Source organism: Schistocerca gregaria, chromosome 3 (assembly GCF_023897955.1).
Source record: "Schistocerca gregaria isolate iqSchGreg1 chromosome 3, iqSchGreg1.2, whole genome shotgun sequence".
NCBI classification, from domain to species: Eukaryota; Metazoa; Arthropoda; class Insecta; order Orthoptera; family Acrididae; genus Schistocerca; species Schistocerca gregaria.
In genome coordinates, this window is record NC_064922.1 from 697,659,662 (window position 1) to 697,677,188 (window position 17,527).

General features: G+C 44.1%; 1 protein-coding gene across 3 annotated transcripts in view; it reads right to left on the bottom strand.

Annotated features, from left to right (window-relative positions):
* The window catches only part of LOC126354705 (juvenile hormone esterase-like), a 294,899-nt gene that overhangs the window by 50,220 nt on the left and 227,152 nt on the right, over positions 1–17,527 (bottom strand). For 2 of the 3 annotated variants that reach the window (XM_050004528.1, XM_050004527.1), the window contains exons 4-6: positions 14,618–14,803; positions 8,943–9,136; positions 888–1,044 (exon numbers count right to left, since the gene is read on the bottom strand). The exons of the other annotated variant lie outside the window; for it this stretch is intronic. In XM_050004528.1, coding sequence (XP_049860485.1) covers positions 888–1,044; positions 8,943–9,136; positions 14,618–14,803 — 537 coding nt within the window. The remainder of the gene's footprint in view (positions 1–887; positions 1,045–8,942; positions 9,137–14,617; positions 14,804–17,527) is intronic. 3 annotated transcript variants of the gene reach the window in all.

The window sequence follows — 17,527 nt, forward strand, 5'->3', positions numbered from 1 at the left end:
ACGCCCCAACATCGTGCAGCCCGCCTCCAGTGGTGTCGCGACAGGCGTGAATGGAGGGACGAATGGAGACGTGTCGTCTTCAGCCATGAGAGTCGCTTCTGCCTTGGTGCCAATGATGGTCGTATGCGTGTTTGGCGCCGTGCAGGTGAGCGCCACAATCAGGACTGCATACGACCGAGGCACACAGGGCCAACACCCGGCATCATGGTGTGGGGAGCGATCTCCTACACTGGCCGTACACCTCTGGTGATCGTCGAGGGGACACTGAATAGTGCACGGTACATCCAAACCGTCATCTAACCCATCGTTCTACCATTCCTAGACCGGCAAGGGAACTTGCTGTTCCAACAGGACAATGCACGTCCGCATGTATCCCGTGCCACCCAACGTGCTCTAGAAGGTGTAAGTCAACTACCCAGGCCAGCAAGATCTCCGGATCTGTCCCCCATTGAGCATGTTTGGGACTGGATGAAGTGTCGTCTCACACGGTCTGCACGTCCAGCACGAACGCTGGTCCAACTGAGGCGCAAGGTGGAAATGGCATGGCAAGCCGTTCCAAAGGACTACATCCAGCATCTCTACGATCGTCTCCATGGGAGAATAGCAGCTTGCATTGCTGCGAAAGGTGGATATACACTGTACTAGTGCCGACATTGTGCATGCTCTGTTGCCTGTGTCTATGTGCCTGTGGTTCTGTCAGTGTGATCATGTGATGTATCTGACCCCAGGAATGTGTCAATAAAGTTTCCCCTTCCTGGGACAATGAATTCACGGTGTTCATATTTCAATTTCCAGGAGTGTATCTCAGTACTTAAAGTAAACTTTACACATCCCATCGCAGGTCACCAGAATCATCGTTGCCATAGTGTATAGTAAAGAAGCCTTACGTGCTGAATGGAAGTATCCTTCTTCTATAGTGACTCCAGTTAGCCACGGTACGGCTGTATGGGGCTCCATGTCTCCCGGATGTTTAGGCAGAAATGAATCTTCCCCATCGCCTTCTACTGCTGCTCGGAATGGTATTAGAGGACAGATGAACCACTCCTGGAATAGAAATAGACCGTAATCATTACTTCATCATAACAACTGAGTCACACATGTCATGTATCATTTGAACTATAACAGTAACCGGAACAATCAAATTGTGACATTTTTTTTTATTTTGTAAACGGTTTATCAAGGAACGATAGTCACCTATTGCCTTTCTTACGACCTCACGGCTTCACCAGAAGCGTCGGAGTTACAAAGTATCTTAAATAAAATAAATTATCAGAGGAATGAGAGTACTGATTCCAAGTTTAATTTTTAGTTGTATCGCACATAAATGTATTTTTTACGCCGCATTAGTTTTGTATACCTTAATCCTAAGTCTTTTTTGATGCGAAATATACTTTAAAAAACAGTTAATGAAAACATTATGGTGCATAACGCTTTTCACCAATGCAATCTTGGAGCTTGTACTTCTCACTTCATGTGTAATATATCTCCACTTATTCGAAAATGAGATCACCGTGTATTCACATCAAGAAACATACGTTATTAGGACTACATCCCAACTAATTAGAGCAGTGAGGTGTATCACGAAAACGTTACCAGAAACAGTCTAGTATCGTGAGGCACGGAGCTTATTTGACGTATCGCATCTGAATTAAACTTGAATTAAATGAATAAAAATCAAAAGGCTCATAGCTGGATGGAAGTCTTTCAGTTTGACTCCACTTTTGCGGCATGCGTCATGCGTGTCAGTTTCGCTACTCATTTGTTTAATCTAAATTTGAGAATGAGCATGAGTGCTCTAGGGGTCGTCGGCAGCTGAAGACTTCCGGCATAAGAAGTCACCCTCATTCAGCCAACGGCCTTATCAAAGAGGGCGGACAGAGGTTCAGGGCACTCTCCCGCTCATTGGGTGGGAAACTGTCCCTAAAGGTAGAAAATTCAATAGGATCAACGGGAAGAGGATGCAGAAGGCAACAGGAATCATTGCATTAGAGAAACATAATGTGTACACACAGGACATGTGGCCCGTAATTGAGAGAGTGTCATGATGATCTCTCCATAAGCCAAAGATTCCGGAATAGTGCACATTCAGACCTCCACGAGGGAACTGTCAAGGGTGAGGAGAGGTGACCATGAGAAAAAGACTGAATAATCAACAAAAGGATAACGTTCTACGAATTGGAGCGTAGAACGTCAGGAGCTTGAACGTGGTAGGGAGGCTAGAAAATCTGAAAAGCGAAATGTAAGGATTATTAGTCTAGATATAGTGGGGGTCAGTGAAGTGAAATGGAAAGAAGATAAGGATTTCTGGTCAAATGAGTGTAGGACAATGTAATGGAGTGTCTTTATTATCAAAATGGGGTAATGAATGATTGCCTATACTAGTAGAGGTTGGAACGCCAGTGGAGATGAAACGGCAGGCGGAACTCAAGCCCTGGGTGGAAAAAGCCCGCACAGGTGTGTTGGTCCTGTCTGACACAGGAAGTGGCATGACATACAGTCTGAACACCAAGGCGAGGAAACACAATACAGTGGCGGCTGGGCGGTATTGTAGCTAGACCGGAAGGATAACCGGAAAGTCTACAAATCTAGAACGCAGCTGAGGAGAAGGGGGAAGTGTCACCTCAGAAATCACACAGTCTGAGTTATTTCCAAGGATTTTTACTCAGAACCGTACCATTGTATGAGTATAGGTATTTCCTCGCAAAGTTTCCGCGCTGGATGACAAAAGACTAAAATATTGTGCGTCGGCTTTCTGAAGAATCTGTAGAGAGGGAGAATATTCCATGGTTTCTGCAGTTACAAGGGAGGGGACCCAAGTCTTGCTGGGAAGCCAGCGGTGGAGAGGAAGAGATCTTCCGTTATGAGCGCCCTTGTGTGACGGTCGCTCAGTATCAGCTTTGTTGGTTCTGAGGGACTTGCTATCTTTGCGCTCAGGATAGTTATAGTTAGAACGGCTAGGTACTGTACTGTTGCCAACTTATGCTGTGTTGGACTTCGCTTCCTGGTTGGAAGTCGTCGTTGAGTACGCAGCGTTCAGTCATTGAGAGCACTTCTTGTGCCTATACCTACGTTGAGACGTTATTTGAACTCCGTCCTTGTGGCTGGGAGTTCGCGTTTCTCGTCTGTAGAACACAGTGAGGAGAAGAGTATTAGAGTATATTAGTCGGAGGACCGTCTTCTGCCATCCTAGTGTTTGAAAGAGTTTTATTCTGTGGTGGGAGTTCTTCCATCGTCGCAGACGTTTACGAGAACCGTCACTCCGACGCAAAGGACGCAGTATGTCCGGTGATATTGCTAATTGCTTCAGCTTATAAGGGCTATAATGCTAAACAGCTGTGATCACGCTAGTTTATTTCCACTGAGGTTCCACACCACTGTAGGTCATCTTTGAAAGTGGTGTCTTCTAGTGTTTGATACGTAGATGATGTCAGTCATTTCGCGTTATTTATGTTAGATCGCGTGGCCATAAAAAGGGGCAGAGTTGGGCAATTGATTAGCAGTTTTTAGTCAGAAGTATAGACAATTGTAATGTAAGGTTTCTTAAAATCTACAATAAATGTATAATGAGAAACAGCGTTTACCATTTAGTAGTATTAGTTGCCCTAATCATTCATTTATGTTTAGGTTGTAATTTATATGTTAAAGAGCATTAATAGATCCTATGATCTGCTTCAGGGGATTGTCAGACAGGGCCAGATCATCACTTTAGTGTTCAATATTTTCCGTTGCGCACTTGCATTTTACACCCGCCTGGAGTAGCATCTTGGAAGTGGTTTGAGGAGCATTACAGTGAACTCAAGTTGATGCATCGACGGCCAAATTCGCCTGATGTAAATCCTATGGAACTGATCTGGGTCTCTATCGGGTGCCATCAACGCGTACGCAAGGCAGCGGCCAGTTATTTAGGCGAATAACATGGCCTTTGACTTAGACATGTAATTCCACGTACCTCAACAAACCTACCAACCAACTGTCGGGCCTTTGATACACAAAATCAATGATATATTTCGTTCCAAAGACGGACAAACAAGCTATTAAGCAGTTGTTCACAATCTTTTGGCTCATTATTTTATATTAATTGGCGCTGGTACCAAACGAATTGTTCTATAGAGTATTCCGTTTATCTGACAACTGCCTGTGCGGCGCAGTAGATGCCAGGCAAAGAGCGCTCCGTTGCTCGACGATCAGATGCCGTGTCGCCCGTCTACTGCTGTGCTACAACATGACTACCTTTAAAATATAACCAAATAAATTTTGTACTCACCCATGTAGCACAAGAATATGCTCGAACTGCCTGCCATTATTTTCCACGCATTTCTGACATCTGCTCAAGAAATTATTCATCACATGACGTAATTCTCTGAGATAGTGAATTCATTGATTCACGAATATTATCCTTCGGTTTCTCTATTGTGTGTGGGTTCTTCAGTGCAACCCACGAATAAAAATCGCACGGAGGTAGATCCGGACTTCTAGCCGGCCAGATATAATTAGTAATCATTGTTTCATCGAACACATCGTGAATTGCGTCGAAAGAAACATTCGATGTTGGAATCCTGAAGAAAAACGCGAAACTTCGTTCTCTTTCCCTCCATAAAAAAATTCCCAGATACTTTTGCACCTATCTTTCAGTTGTAGCTGCGTAATTTAAAAAAAAAGCGGCCGATTTGGCAGAGAGGTTCTAAGCGCTTCAGTCTGGAACCGCGCGATCGCTACGGTAGCAGGTTCGAATCCTGCCTCGGGCATAGATGTATGTGATGTCCTTAGGTTAGTTTGGTTTAAGTAGATCTAAGTTCTAGGGGACTGATGACCTCAGATGTTAAGTCTCATAGTGCTCAGAGCCATTTGAAGCATTTTTGATTTAAAAAAATGGCTCTATTATTCTGTCACCACTAGCTACGCACCACACCCCTATTTCCTGAACATGAAGGGGTTCCTCCTGAAGAGCAACAGGTCTATCGGCGCTGCAATGACGACAGTTTTGTGATTTAACATACCCATGTAAATGGTACCAAGCCTCGTCTGAAAACAGAATGAGATAAGGATCCACTTCACCGTCACGTTGTAAAACCCATTCGCAAAACTTAACCTTGTGCGCAGGATCACCAGATCGAAGTTCTTGTGCTGCTGATACTTTATAGGGCCTTAGCCCAAACAGCTTAGCACCTCTTTGTACAGATGTGCACGATATTTGCGTTTGCTGCGAAAGATGTGTAAGAGACGTTTTAGAGGAATTTTCCAGGCGGTATGCAGTATCATCGAAATCACTGTGCACCATCGTTTACCCTTCTTGTCTTGAACACTTACCGTTCCACAAAATTTATTCACTGATTTGTGAACTGCATCACGACTCAGAACTCGGACACCTGGAAACTTCTGTCCAAACAGTCTCTGAACAGTTCATGCAGATTCTGTATGCACATACGAATCGTAAATAAACCCTCGTTGTGGAACTGAATAATTCATTATTGCTATTGTTGCTTTTCTTCCAATACATAAAAAGTCGGAAACGTGGATTTCAGAGCCCAACTTTTTTCGTCAGAGATAATAGCGCCAACTTGATAAATGACAAGGAAATAATTGTAGAAAGATGGAAAGAATACTTCTCAAGACTGTTGAATCACCCACACGAAGATGAGAAATTACCTGCAAACACTACGGAGGAAAGGGAAGATGAAGAAGAATGGGAAGTTAGTGAAGAAGACGTGAAAATCACAACCAAAGGACTCAGAAACAACAAAGTCACAGGGGAGGACGGAATAACATCAGAATTAATCAAGAAGGGAGGTGAGAGCTTACACTAGGAGATATACACTCCTGGAAATTGAAATAAGAACACCGTGAATTCATTGTCCCAGGAAGGGGAAACTTTATTGACACATTCCTGGGGTCAGATACATCACATGATCACACTGACAGAACCACAGGCACATAGTCACAGGCAACAGAGCCTGCACAATGTAAGCACTAGTACAGTGTATATCCACCTTTCGCAGCAATGCAGGCTGCTATTCTCCCATGGAGACGATCGTAGAGATGCTGGATGTAGTCCTGTGGAACGGCTTGCCATGCCATTTCCACCTGGCGCCTCAGTTGGACCAGCGTTCGTGCTGGACGTGCAGACCGCGTGAGACGACGCTTCATCCAGTCCCAAACATGCTCAATGGGGGACAGATCCGGAGATCTTGCTGGCCAGGGTAGTTGTCTTACACCTTCTAGAGCACGTTGCGTGGCACGGGATACATGCGGACGTGCATTGTCGTATTGGAACAGCAAGTTCCCTTGCCGGTCTAGGAATGGTAGAACGATGGGTTCGATGACGGTTTGGATGTACCGTGCACTGTTCAGTGTCCCCTTGACGATCACCAGAGGTGTACGGCCAGTGCAGGAGATCGCTTCCCACACCATGATGCCGGGTGTTGGGCCTGTGTGCCTCAGTCGTATGCAGTCCTGATTGTGGCGCTCACCTGCACGGCGCCAAACACGCATACGACCATCATTGGCACCAGGGCAGAAGCCACTCTCATCGCTGAAGACGACACGTCTCCATTCGTCCCTCCATTCACGCCTGTCGCGACACCACTGGAGGCGGGCTGCACGATGTTGGGGCGTGAGCGGAAGACGGCCTAACGGTGTGCGGGACCGTAGCCCAGCTTCATGGAGACGGTTGCGAATGGTCCTCGCCGATACCCCAGGAGCAACAGTGTCCCTAATTTGCTGGGAAGTGGCGGTGCGTTCCCCTACGGCACTGCGTAGGATCCTACGGTCTTGGCGTGCATCCGTGCGCCGCTGCGGTCCGGTCCCAGGTCGACGGGCACGTGTACCTTCCGCCGACCACTGGCGACAACTGTACTGTACTGTAGAGACCTCACGCTCCACATGTTGCGCAATTCGGCGGTACGTCCACCCGGCCTCCCGCATGCCCACTATACGCCCTCGCTCAAAGTCCGTCAACTGCACATACGGTTCACGTCCACGCTGTCGCGGCATGCTACCAGTGTTAAAGACTGCGATGGAGCTCCGTATGCCACGGCAAACTGGCTGACACTGACGGCGGCGGTGCCCAAATGCTGCGCAGCTAGCGCCATTCGACGGCCAACACCGCGGTTCCTGGTGTGTCCGCTGTGCCGTGCGTGTGATCATTGCTTGTACAGCCCTCTCGCAGTGTCCGGAGCAAGTATGGTGGGTCTGACACACCGGTGTCAATGTGTTCTTTTTTCCATTTCCAGGAGTGTATAAACTGATCCAGTTGATATGCGAGAAAGAGACACTGCCAGAAAAATGGAAATTGGCTATAATATGCCAAATATACAAGAAGGGAAGCAAAATGGAATGCGGTAGCTGCAGAGGAATCAGCTTGTTGAATGTAACATATAAGGTGCTGTCCATTATTATCCTCAGAAAATTGCAACCATTCATAGAGAACAACACACAGAAGTACCAAGCTGGCTTTTGACCAAACCGATCGGTAATAGATCACATTTTCACACTAAGACAATTGTTTGAAAAACATTGGGAACATGATAAAGATATCTACAGCCTGTTCGTTGATTTTCAACGTGCATATGACAGCATCCACAGGAATAGCCTATACAATGTAATGTGGAAATTCAGAGTCACTGAAAAGCTAGTGAGAATGGTGCTAGCTTGTACGGAAGGGTCAAAGGCAGCAGTAAGTTTGCGAGGAGCCACATCAGAAACATTCGAGATTGAGATAGACCTCAGACAAGGGGATGCTCTCTCAGGTGTTCTGTTCAATCTCATCTTAGAGAAAATAATAAAAGAGTGTAGGCAACATGAGTGGGCTGGAGTAGAGATGGACGGTAACTTCAGTTGTCTCGCATATGCAGATGACATAGTACCATTAAGTGAATCAAAGCACGAGTTGAAAGAAATGTACCAGAAAATAGGCAATTATAAAAGGAAGGTAGGGCTAAAAGTGAGTCGAGACAAAACAGATTTCATGCAATTAGGAAGAAGACAAGAGCAGATAGAATTTCTTGAGATAGATGGCGAGAGGTTCAAGAGAATACACCAGTTCAGATACTTGGGATCGTGGTTTACCACGGACAACAACATTAAAATTGACATCAAGGAAAGAATAGCAGTGGGAACTAAATGCATGCAGACCCTCAGAGAGACGCTTGGCTCTAAATCGATCTGAGTGAACGCGAAGATGAAAATCTACAACACAGTGATATGCCCAGCAGTAATGTACGGTTCAGAAACATGGAGCATGACTAAGCGAGAAAGGGAAACACTATTAATATTTGAAAGAAGAGTAATGAGGAAGATATGGGGACCAGTTTTAGATAATGGAGAATGTAGGAGGAGGAAAAAGGAGGAAATCTACCTTCTGTTGCGAGAACCAACCATCCTACAGAAGATAAAGAGCAAACTAATGCAGTGAGTGGGCCATGTAGAGCGTATGCCAGATGGAAGAAAGGCGAAGATGGCACTAGAGGGGAAAACAAACACCAAACGCCCCACTGGACGACCTAGGCAGTGCTGGATGGACGACCTGGCGGAGGATCTAGCAGCCCTGGGAACTGAAGACACCTGGTGGAACTGGGCACAAAACACGAAGGAATGGAGGCAGTTTGTGGAAGCAGCGCGTGGTCTGCAGGGCCTGTGATAGCTGAATATCTATCTATCTATTGCTGCTTTCGCAAATTGCACTGTTACACTCGTGATGCCTGTTTCACTGCTCGAATGACATTCGCCGACGAGGCGCGTATGTCTGTATGGCCTTCAGGCTAAAACCCTCAAAAAGAAAGGGGACCGTAGTGCGGTCCCGCGAGACCCATTCGACCGGCAGGCGCGGCTTCCTCGTCGGCCTGCAATACTCCGGGCAGGTGGTCATCAGCCTGTACTTTCAATTGTAATGGAGTGGACTAAATCTGGTTGGAATCAGTGAATAAAACAGCAATAGAAATACTAACTAAGAAGGTCATCTCGGTGCCGGTGAGCGTGTAGTCGTCCACGGTCCTGAGGCAGTCGACCAGCGCGGCGTTCGGCTCCGTGGGACAGCCGACCATGGCCGCCACCTTGCGCGCCTTGTCAAGCGCTCCAGGCTGCGGTGCCGCCCAGGGCGTTGTTGACACGCCGCTCTGGGAAATGGCTCTATGGAAGAGGCCTGCAAACGAGAGAGCACAGTTTGCATCCGAAAAGATGCCTGCACAAGACAGCTTGCAAGCACAGTGCATCCACTCGGCAGACACGAACTGCAGTGACAAATAATATAGATTCAAAGACCTTTCATAATTAGCAACGACAAAATTACTAAAAGTCCGCCCCGATAGCTGAGTGGTCAGCGCGGCTGTAAGTCGCGCCAAGAGGCCCGGGCTCGATTCCCGGGTGTATCGGAGATTTTCTCCGCTCAGGGACTGGGTGTTGTGTTGTCCTCATTATCATTTCATCATCCCCAGTGGAAGGCAAAGGGAAATCACCACTGGAATCACTTCTCTAGATGCTCATGCGGCGTACCTCTCTGACGAGGCTTCCTCAATGACAAGACAAGCCGTAAGGCAGAAAACGAAGTAAGTTTTAATGACACAAATTGATAAAAGTACCCAATGGTTATAATTAAAGCGTAGTTTCTTACAGAGGTTAAGCGTGGGCTGTAATTATCGCATGGCAGCGAAACTTGATGGATATTCTATTGCAATAATGCGGAAGCGATTTTCGTTGGAAAAAATAATAAGAGCCCAATGTGGCCAACAGGAGTAAATGTGGCGCTGTGAATGCAAGAAAGACGCATAGAAATGTTTCCAAAAGTAATGGACTAGAAACGGGACAAGGGCAGTACGATCAAATAGGTGAGAAAGTGAAACGTCCTCTTTGGAAAATTTATGAATGACTGTGCTGGTAAACCTCTTACGTTATTTGATTTTCAAGCAGACGAGCAAAACTGAACGTTCTCAGACATTTCTCTCTTTACTATTCTGATCAACAGTAAACTGACACACATTTTTTTCTTTTCTTTTTTTTTTAGCGAAACGCAATCTGACTTTCAATAATCCCTACAAAAGAATTGCCCTGACTAACAATAACTTATACCTTTCATGAATCACTTACCTCACAAAAATCTTCGTTACTCGAACTACGGCAATACAGCTTGCGCCAATACTGCCAGCTAAATACAGAAGGCACTAACTACTGATAGGCATAGTTAGCAAATGTAAGATTTTGACAGAGAAACAATGTATTTACCTTAATAGTGTTCAAAAGACATAATATGTATACCAGTTCATGATATCCAGTATTACAAATTTCGTTTTTCTGACGGACACACGTCGAGACCGTTAGCTCTCAAAACTCTGCCATCCCTCTTCCCACATCCATCACTGCTGGCGGCTCACCTGCAACTGCACAACGCTACGCGCTATTCACGTCCAACTGCCCCACACTACAATAGCGAGTATTCCAACAATGCCAACTAGCCACAGTTTCCACACACCACAGTCAGTGATTTTCATACAGAGCGCTACGTGGCGTTAACAACATAAAAACCTAAACAGCCTACTTACAAAAGGTATGATTTCGATTTTATTGTTAACTACCACTTACACAATTTGTTTAACACGGGCACAGGAGTCGTCGACGAGATTCTATACAGCGCCAGATTTGTACCTGGTAGCCGAAATTGGAACTAATTTTTTTCCAGCTTGAATCGATTCCACATTAACGCATTAGCATGTCTATAAAGTTTCACTCCATACGATTACTGCCGCTCACACTGGACCTCCGTGAGTAGTTCCACTTTGATTATAACCACCTAGTATCTGACATACTGTGCTGGATACGGCGCACATCTCAAATGGAGATCTAAACATAAAGCTTTCATGTGGTTTGTGTTACACCTGCATTAATACGAAGCGTATAAAATAATAATAACAAACTAAACAATTAATCTAGAAATATGAACGATATAAATAATCTAAATACATGGCAAATGTACAAAAGTAAATGGACAGTACACATCTTGGGAACAACAAGCAGAATTTTTATCAAAATCCCGTGTTAGCGTAGCGATAATAGGAAACGTGCATGATAATAGAGTCCAGCATTGTTGCAATATTTAATTCATCCTCGCTGTTTCTTATAAATTTTTTTTTCGTCCATCTTTTGACTGGTTTCCTCTCCTGTACCAACCTCTCCATTTCAGAATTGTACTTGCACCCAACATCGTCATTTATTTCTTGGTTATAGTCTCCTCTCTGTCTTGCCCAATAATTTTTTAACGTCTACAGCCTCTCTGGTATGATGGAAATTATTCTTTGGTGTTTTAACACATGACCTACCATCGTATCGCGGCTTCTCTTCATTATTTTCCACATGTTAGTCTTCTGGCCGGTTCTGCGGAAAACCTCTTCATTTCTTATCAGTCCATCTTATTTTCAACATCCTTCTACAGCACTACATCTCAGAAGCTTTAATTCTCTTCCGTCTTTCCCGCAGTCTACGATTCATTTCCATACCAGTATGTGCTCAGAACCTACATACCGAAATTTTTTTCCGCAAACTAAGATCAATATCTGATTCTAGTAGATATCTGTTGCCCAGGAATGCCTTTTTGCCTTTGCTACTCTGCTTTTTATGTCCGCATTGCTTCGTCTGCCATGTGCTATTTTGCTTCCAAGGTAGCTGAAGTCCTTCATTTCGTTTACACTCTGATCTTCCATTACTTTGTTGTTAAGTTTACCGCTAATCCCAGTACTACCACTCCACTCTTTCACTCTACTATTCCCGTATGGTTGTCCTACATTTTATGGTCGTCTTCCCCACAACTTACATCTGTGTGTTGACAAATTTCAAACATATTGATCCATTTTACTCTGTCGAACGTTGTTTCTAAGTCAACAAATCCTCCGAAAGTGTCTCAATTTTTATCAAGTCGGTTTCATTGTCAAGCGCAACATCAGAACTATTTCTCTCAGGTGTGTTTACCTTTCCTCAGGCAAAAATGGTCGTCATTTAACAGACCACCAATTTTCGTTTCCATTCTCCTGTATGTTATTCCTGTCAGTAACACGAATACATGAGATGTTAAGCTGATAGTGCTATAATTCTAGCACCTATCTACCATTGCTGTCTTTGGCACTGTATGAATAATATTTTTTTTGAAGTGTAATAGTATGACCCCATACTCATAGATTCTACAAATGAACTTGTGTAGTGGGTGTTATCTATACCTTCCGTATTATTGATTTCAACTTTTCCAAAGCTCGTTGCATCCCCTATGTTTTCTATATCGACTCCGATTTCATCTTCTATCACGTAACTTCACAGTGATGGAAGTACTGTTGGGCAGTTGGAGGTGAACAGCCGGCAGTGATGGATGTCAGATGTGAGAAGTTAGTATTGATGGATGGATGGTAGAGGTCTGAAGTGTTAGCGAAGGCTAACGATCTGGAAGTATCCGACTTGGAGATTCAAAATTATTCATGATTATATATCTTTGCGCTGGATGTCAATGACGATTTATATTCGTGTTTGAACTGGATGTCACATTATTAAGGTAAAAAATACATCATTTGGTTTGCAACAAAATCTTTCCTTTACTAACCACATGCCTGTTAGTAGTTAGTAGTTAGAATATTTTATTTAGCTGGTAGTAATGACGCTCGCTTATTGCAGTAATTCGCGTAATGAAGATTTTTCTGAGGTAGGTGCTTAATGAAATGTGTAGGTTATTGTTAAGATGTCTTTTTAGTTAGGGCCATCCTTTCGAATTAATTATATGAAGCCAGGTTGTAATTTTTTTGAGCAGGCAGACTGCGTTGCGCTAGAATATTGTGGGTCAGTGTTGACATGATAAGAAAAAGTAAAGAGAAAATAAGCCCAGTAAGCTCAGTTATACTCAGGTGTTTCAGAATCAAATAACGTATAAGTTTCATCTTCTCAGTTATTCAGCAATCTGAGTACAGACACACACATTTAAATAAAGAAATTTCACACTTAATGCCTTCCAGAGCCTCTGTGTGCTTATATACATACCACAACTTAGTTCAACGAATCTAACAATCAATATAGTCTGGATAAATGCCAACACTGAAATCTTTTATTTTACAGATCGGTTTCGGACACTGTGTGGCCGTATTCAGTGCAAACGATTCGAACATTTTACGCTCATATCATAACATGGGTCTACAAGGCTCCGATAGTTTGCATTGAAGATGGTCACACAGTCACCGAAATCGATCTGTACAATAGAGGATTTCAATCTTTGCGACCAGTGCTGCCATTTATCAAAAATATGTTGACAACAATACAGTCGTGGTGCATACGGTTCCAAATGGAATTAGACATCAAGACTCTAAGAATGCCTCCACTCTCCACTCGATCGCTGACGATGGAGTCAACGTCATGATCATATGGGATGCTCGTCACGTCGGAGTGTCGGGAAATGAAGCTGTCGATACTCCTACCAAGGCTGGAATACGATTACCTAGGCTTTTCTGCCCCTTCAGATGGTCTCTGTATTGCCGCCCATCGTGTCACTCTGGCGTGAACACCGGTTATGGGACAAACTCCAGGAAATTAATATCTCCCAACGGCTCAGACAACTTCCTGTCGCCCCTCTTGTCGCGAGGAGATACTTTTAGCTAGGCTGCATATTGGACACTGTCGTTTAAGTTGTCATCATTTGCTAAGTGGAGACCCCACACCACTCTGTGCTTGTTGCTAACAAATATTGACAGTGCGCCATTTTCTGCCTCAACACCGATTTTATAACCAATTAAGTCTTAATGTATGTTCTCCATCTGAATTATGAGATATTTTAGCAGATACAGTACGAGATAGAGCGCGTTTACTTTTTATTCGTCGTAGTAGCATGGCGAAGGAAGTTTAATGATCAACCGTTTCGGCAAACACCTGTAGAGGAAGTGATCGTTTTTAGCTATTCTTCTACTCCAATCGATTAGGCTGTTGTGCGGCTGATCCCGGCGAAGGTTCGAGTCCTCCCTCGGGCATGCGTGTTTGTGTTTGTGCTTATAGTGTGTAGGCTTAGGGACTGATGACCTTAGCAGTTAAGTACCAGAAGATTTTTTTTTATTAGGCTGTGAGTGTGTCGACTTTAAAGTGATTAGGTAATTGACCATTTCAAGTAATAACACAAGTTTCCAGGATGAGAGTTTCACTCTGCACCGGAGTGTGCGCTGATATGAAACTTCCTGGCAGATTAAAACTGTGTGCCGGACCGAGACTCGAATATAATAACACGGTTGCTTAGACCTCAGCTGTTTAGCACCCTAAAGCAACAATAACAACAACACATCAAAACATGTATAACTTTAGGAAGACAAGTAATATTCCATGTAATAAGTAAATTGTATGCACCCGCTTATTACACTCAGTTTTATATAACTGGACCCGTCGTGTTGTGAAAACGTCTCCTATTATTTCCAGCTTTGTACTGCTTACAGCATACAGCTATCTCGCTCACAGATCTCGCCGAAATAATACAGAATCAAGCAGACTAGAGCGTTCATCAGACGCGGCTGGTTGGCGCAAAAGCACGGCTGGAAAGTAAATACTGGCTAGATCATATCGTCACCAGTGGTCGACTGACATCATCCAGAAGAGAACACAGTGGACCACTGTTTATACTTACCTCTGGCAAGAGGAGAAAGCATGAGATAGTGCACGCTAGCGCCCCCAGCACTCTCCCCAAAGATGGTCACGCTGTTGGGATCGCCACCAAATGCTTCAACGTTGTCTTTGACCCACTTGAGCGCCGCCACCTGGTCCTTGAGGCCATAATTTCCTGGAGCGTTCTCGTCGCCAGTATTTAGAAAGCCTTAAACAAATATAGATTGATAAGGTTAAAATGATCTGTCCCCTAAACAGTCACCTCACATATGTGACTGTCTAGTTACCCAAATTAAACACTATCAGAGCCACTTACTAACCATCCAGAAGAAAGACCCGAATAGATTAGAAATATTAACAACTAACCACCCAGAAGGAAAACCGGAATAGACTAAAAATACTAAAAGGCCTAATATGATAAGTAAATCCCCATACTATTATCCACACCGGCTACACCATCACCCATCCCGTACTAATATACGCCAAAGATTCCCAACTTCTACCCTACCTTCCAACCAAACCCACCCCAAATGAAGGCTCTAACCCACCCTTTCCATGCCCATCTGACATCCTGCTCCTATCCCAACATCTGCATCCCAACTGACAGTGCCTTTCTCACACTGACGCCCCTCGTCCTTCTTCGTCCAACATCATCTCCAATAGTCCCCATAGCCCACACAACACTCCCAGTTACCATGAGCCTACAACACGTTATAATAACTATAATTTTCAGTGTACATCACTTCATCATCATCATTTTTTACGAACATAACCATCTGTATTTTAACTTCCTAAATTGTTGTATATTTATCTCATTTTTTTAAAGAACACTGGCCGAAGAGCGGCCCCCTGTGTGCGGCCAGCTCTGCTTCACATCATGTTAGGGGAGGGGCCAGGTTAAGTTACTTTTAAATTTAATATTTTAACCATGGACTTTGCCGTTGGTGCCTCAGCGATACAGGTAGCCGTACCGTAGGTACAACCACAACGGAGGGGTATCTGTTGAGAGGCCAGACAAACGTGTGCTTCCTGAAGAGAGGTAGCAGCCTTTTCAGTAGTTGCAAGGGCAGCCGTCTGGATGAGTGACTGATCTGGCCTTGTAACAATAACCAAAACGGCCTTGCTGTGCTGGTACTGCGAACGGCTGAAAGCAAGGGGAAACTACGGCCGTAATTCTTCCCGAGGGCATGCAGTTTTACTGTATGATTAAATGATGATGGCGTCCTCTTGGGTAAAATATTCCGGAGGTAAAATAGTCCCCCATTCGGATCTCCGGGCGGGGACTACTCAAGAGGATGTCGTTATCAGGAGAAAGAAATCTGGCGTTCTACGGATCGGAGCGTGGAATGTCAGATCCCTTAATCGGGCAGGTAGGTTAGAAAATTTAAAAAGGGAAATGGATAGGTTAAAGTTCGATATAGTGGGAATTAGTGAAGTTCGGTGGCAGGAGGAACAAGACTTCTGGTCAGGTGAGTACAGGGTTATAAACACAAAATCAAATTGGGAGAAATGCAGGAGTAGGTTTAATAATGAATAGGAAAATAGGAATGCGGGTAAGCTACTACAAACAGCATAGTGAACGCATTATTGTGGCCAAGATAGATACGAAGCCCACACCTACTACAGTAGTACTCGCTTATATGCCAACTAGCTCTGCAGATGACGAAGAAATTGAAGAAATTTATGATGAAATAAAAGAAATTATTCAGATAATCAAGGGAGATGAAAATTTAATAGTCATGGGTGGCTGGAATTCGAGTGTAGGAAAAGGGAGAGGAGGAAACGTAGTAGGTGGATATGGGTTGGGGCTAAGAAATGAAAGAGGAAGCCGGCTGGGAGAATTTTGCACAGAGCACAACTTAGTCATAGCTAACACTTGGTTTAAGAATCATGAAAGAAGGTTGTATACATGGAAGAACCCTGGAGATACTAAAAAGTATCAGATAGATTATATAATGGTAAGACAGAGATTTAGAAACCAGGTTTGAAATTGTAAGACATTTCCAGGGGCAGATGTGGACTCTGACCACAATCTATTGGTTATGACCTGTAGATTAAAACTGAAGAAACTGCAAAAAGTTGGGAATTTAAGGAGATGGGACCTGGATAAACTGAAAGAACCAGAGGTTGTACAGAGTTTCAGAGAGAGCATAAGGTAACAATTGCCAGGAATGGGGGAAAGAAATACAGTAGAAGAAGAATGGGTAGCTTTGAGGGATGAAGTAGTGAAGGCAGCAGAGGATCAAGTGGGTAAAAAGACGAGGGCTAATAGAAATCCTTGGGTAACAGAAGACATACTGAAGTTAATTGATGAAAGGAGAAAATATAAAAATGCATTAAATGAAGCAGGCAAAAAGGAATACAAACGTCTCAAAAATGAGATCGACAGGAAGTGCAAAATGGCTAAGCAGGGATGGCTAGAGGACAAATGTAAGGATGTAGAGTCTTATCTCACTAGGGGTAAGATAGATACTGCCTACAGGAAAATTAAAGAGACCTTTGGAGATAAGAGAACCACTTGTATGAACATCAAGAGCTCAGACGGAAACCCAGTTCTAAGCAAAGAAGGGAAAGCAGAAAGGTGGAAGGAGTATATAGAGCGTTTATAGAAGGGCGATGTACTTGAGGACAGTATTATGGAAATGGAAGAGGATGTAGATGAAGATGAAATGGGAGAAATGATATTGTGTGAAGAGTTTGACAGAGCACTGAAAGACCTGAATCGAAACAAGGCCCCCGGAGTAGACAAAATTCCATTGGAACTACTGACGGCCTTGGGAGAGCCAGTCCTGACAAAACTCTACCACCTGGTGAGCAAGATGTATGCACAGGCGAAATACCCTCGGACTTCAAGAAGAATATAATAATTCCAATCCCAAAGAAAGCAGGTGTTGACAGATCTGAAAATTACCGCACAATCAGTTTAATAAGC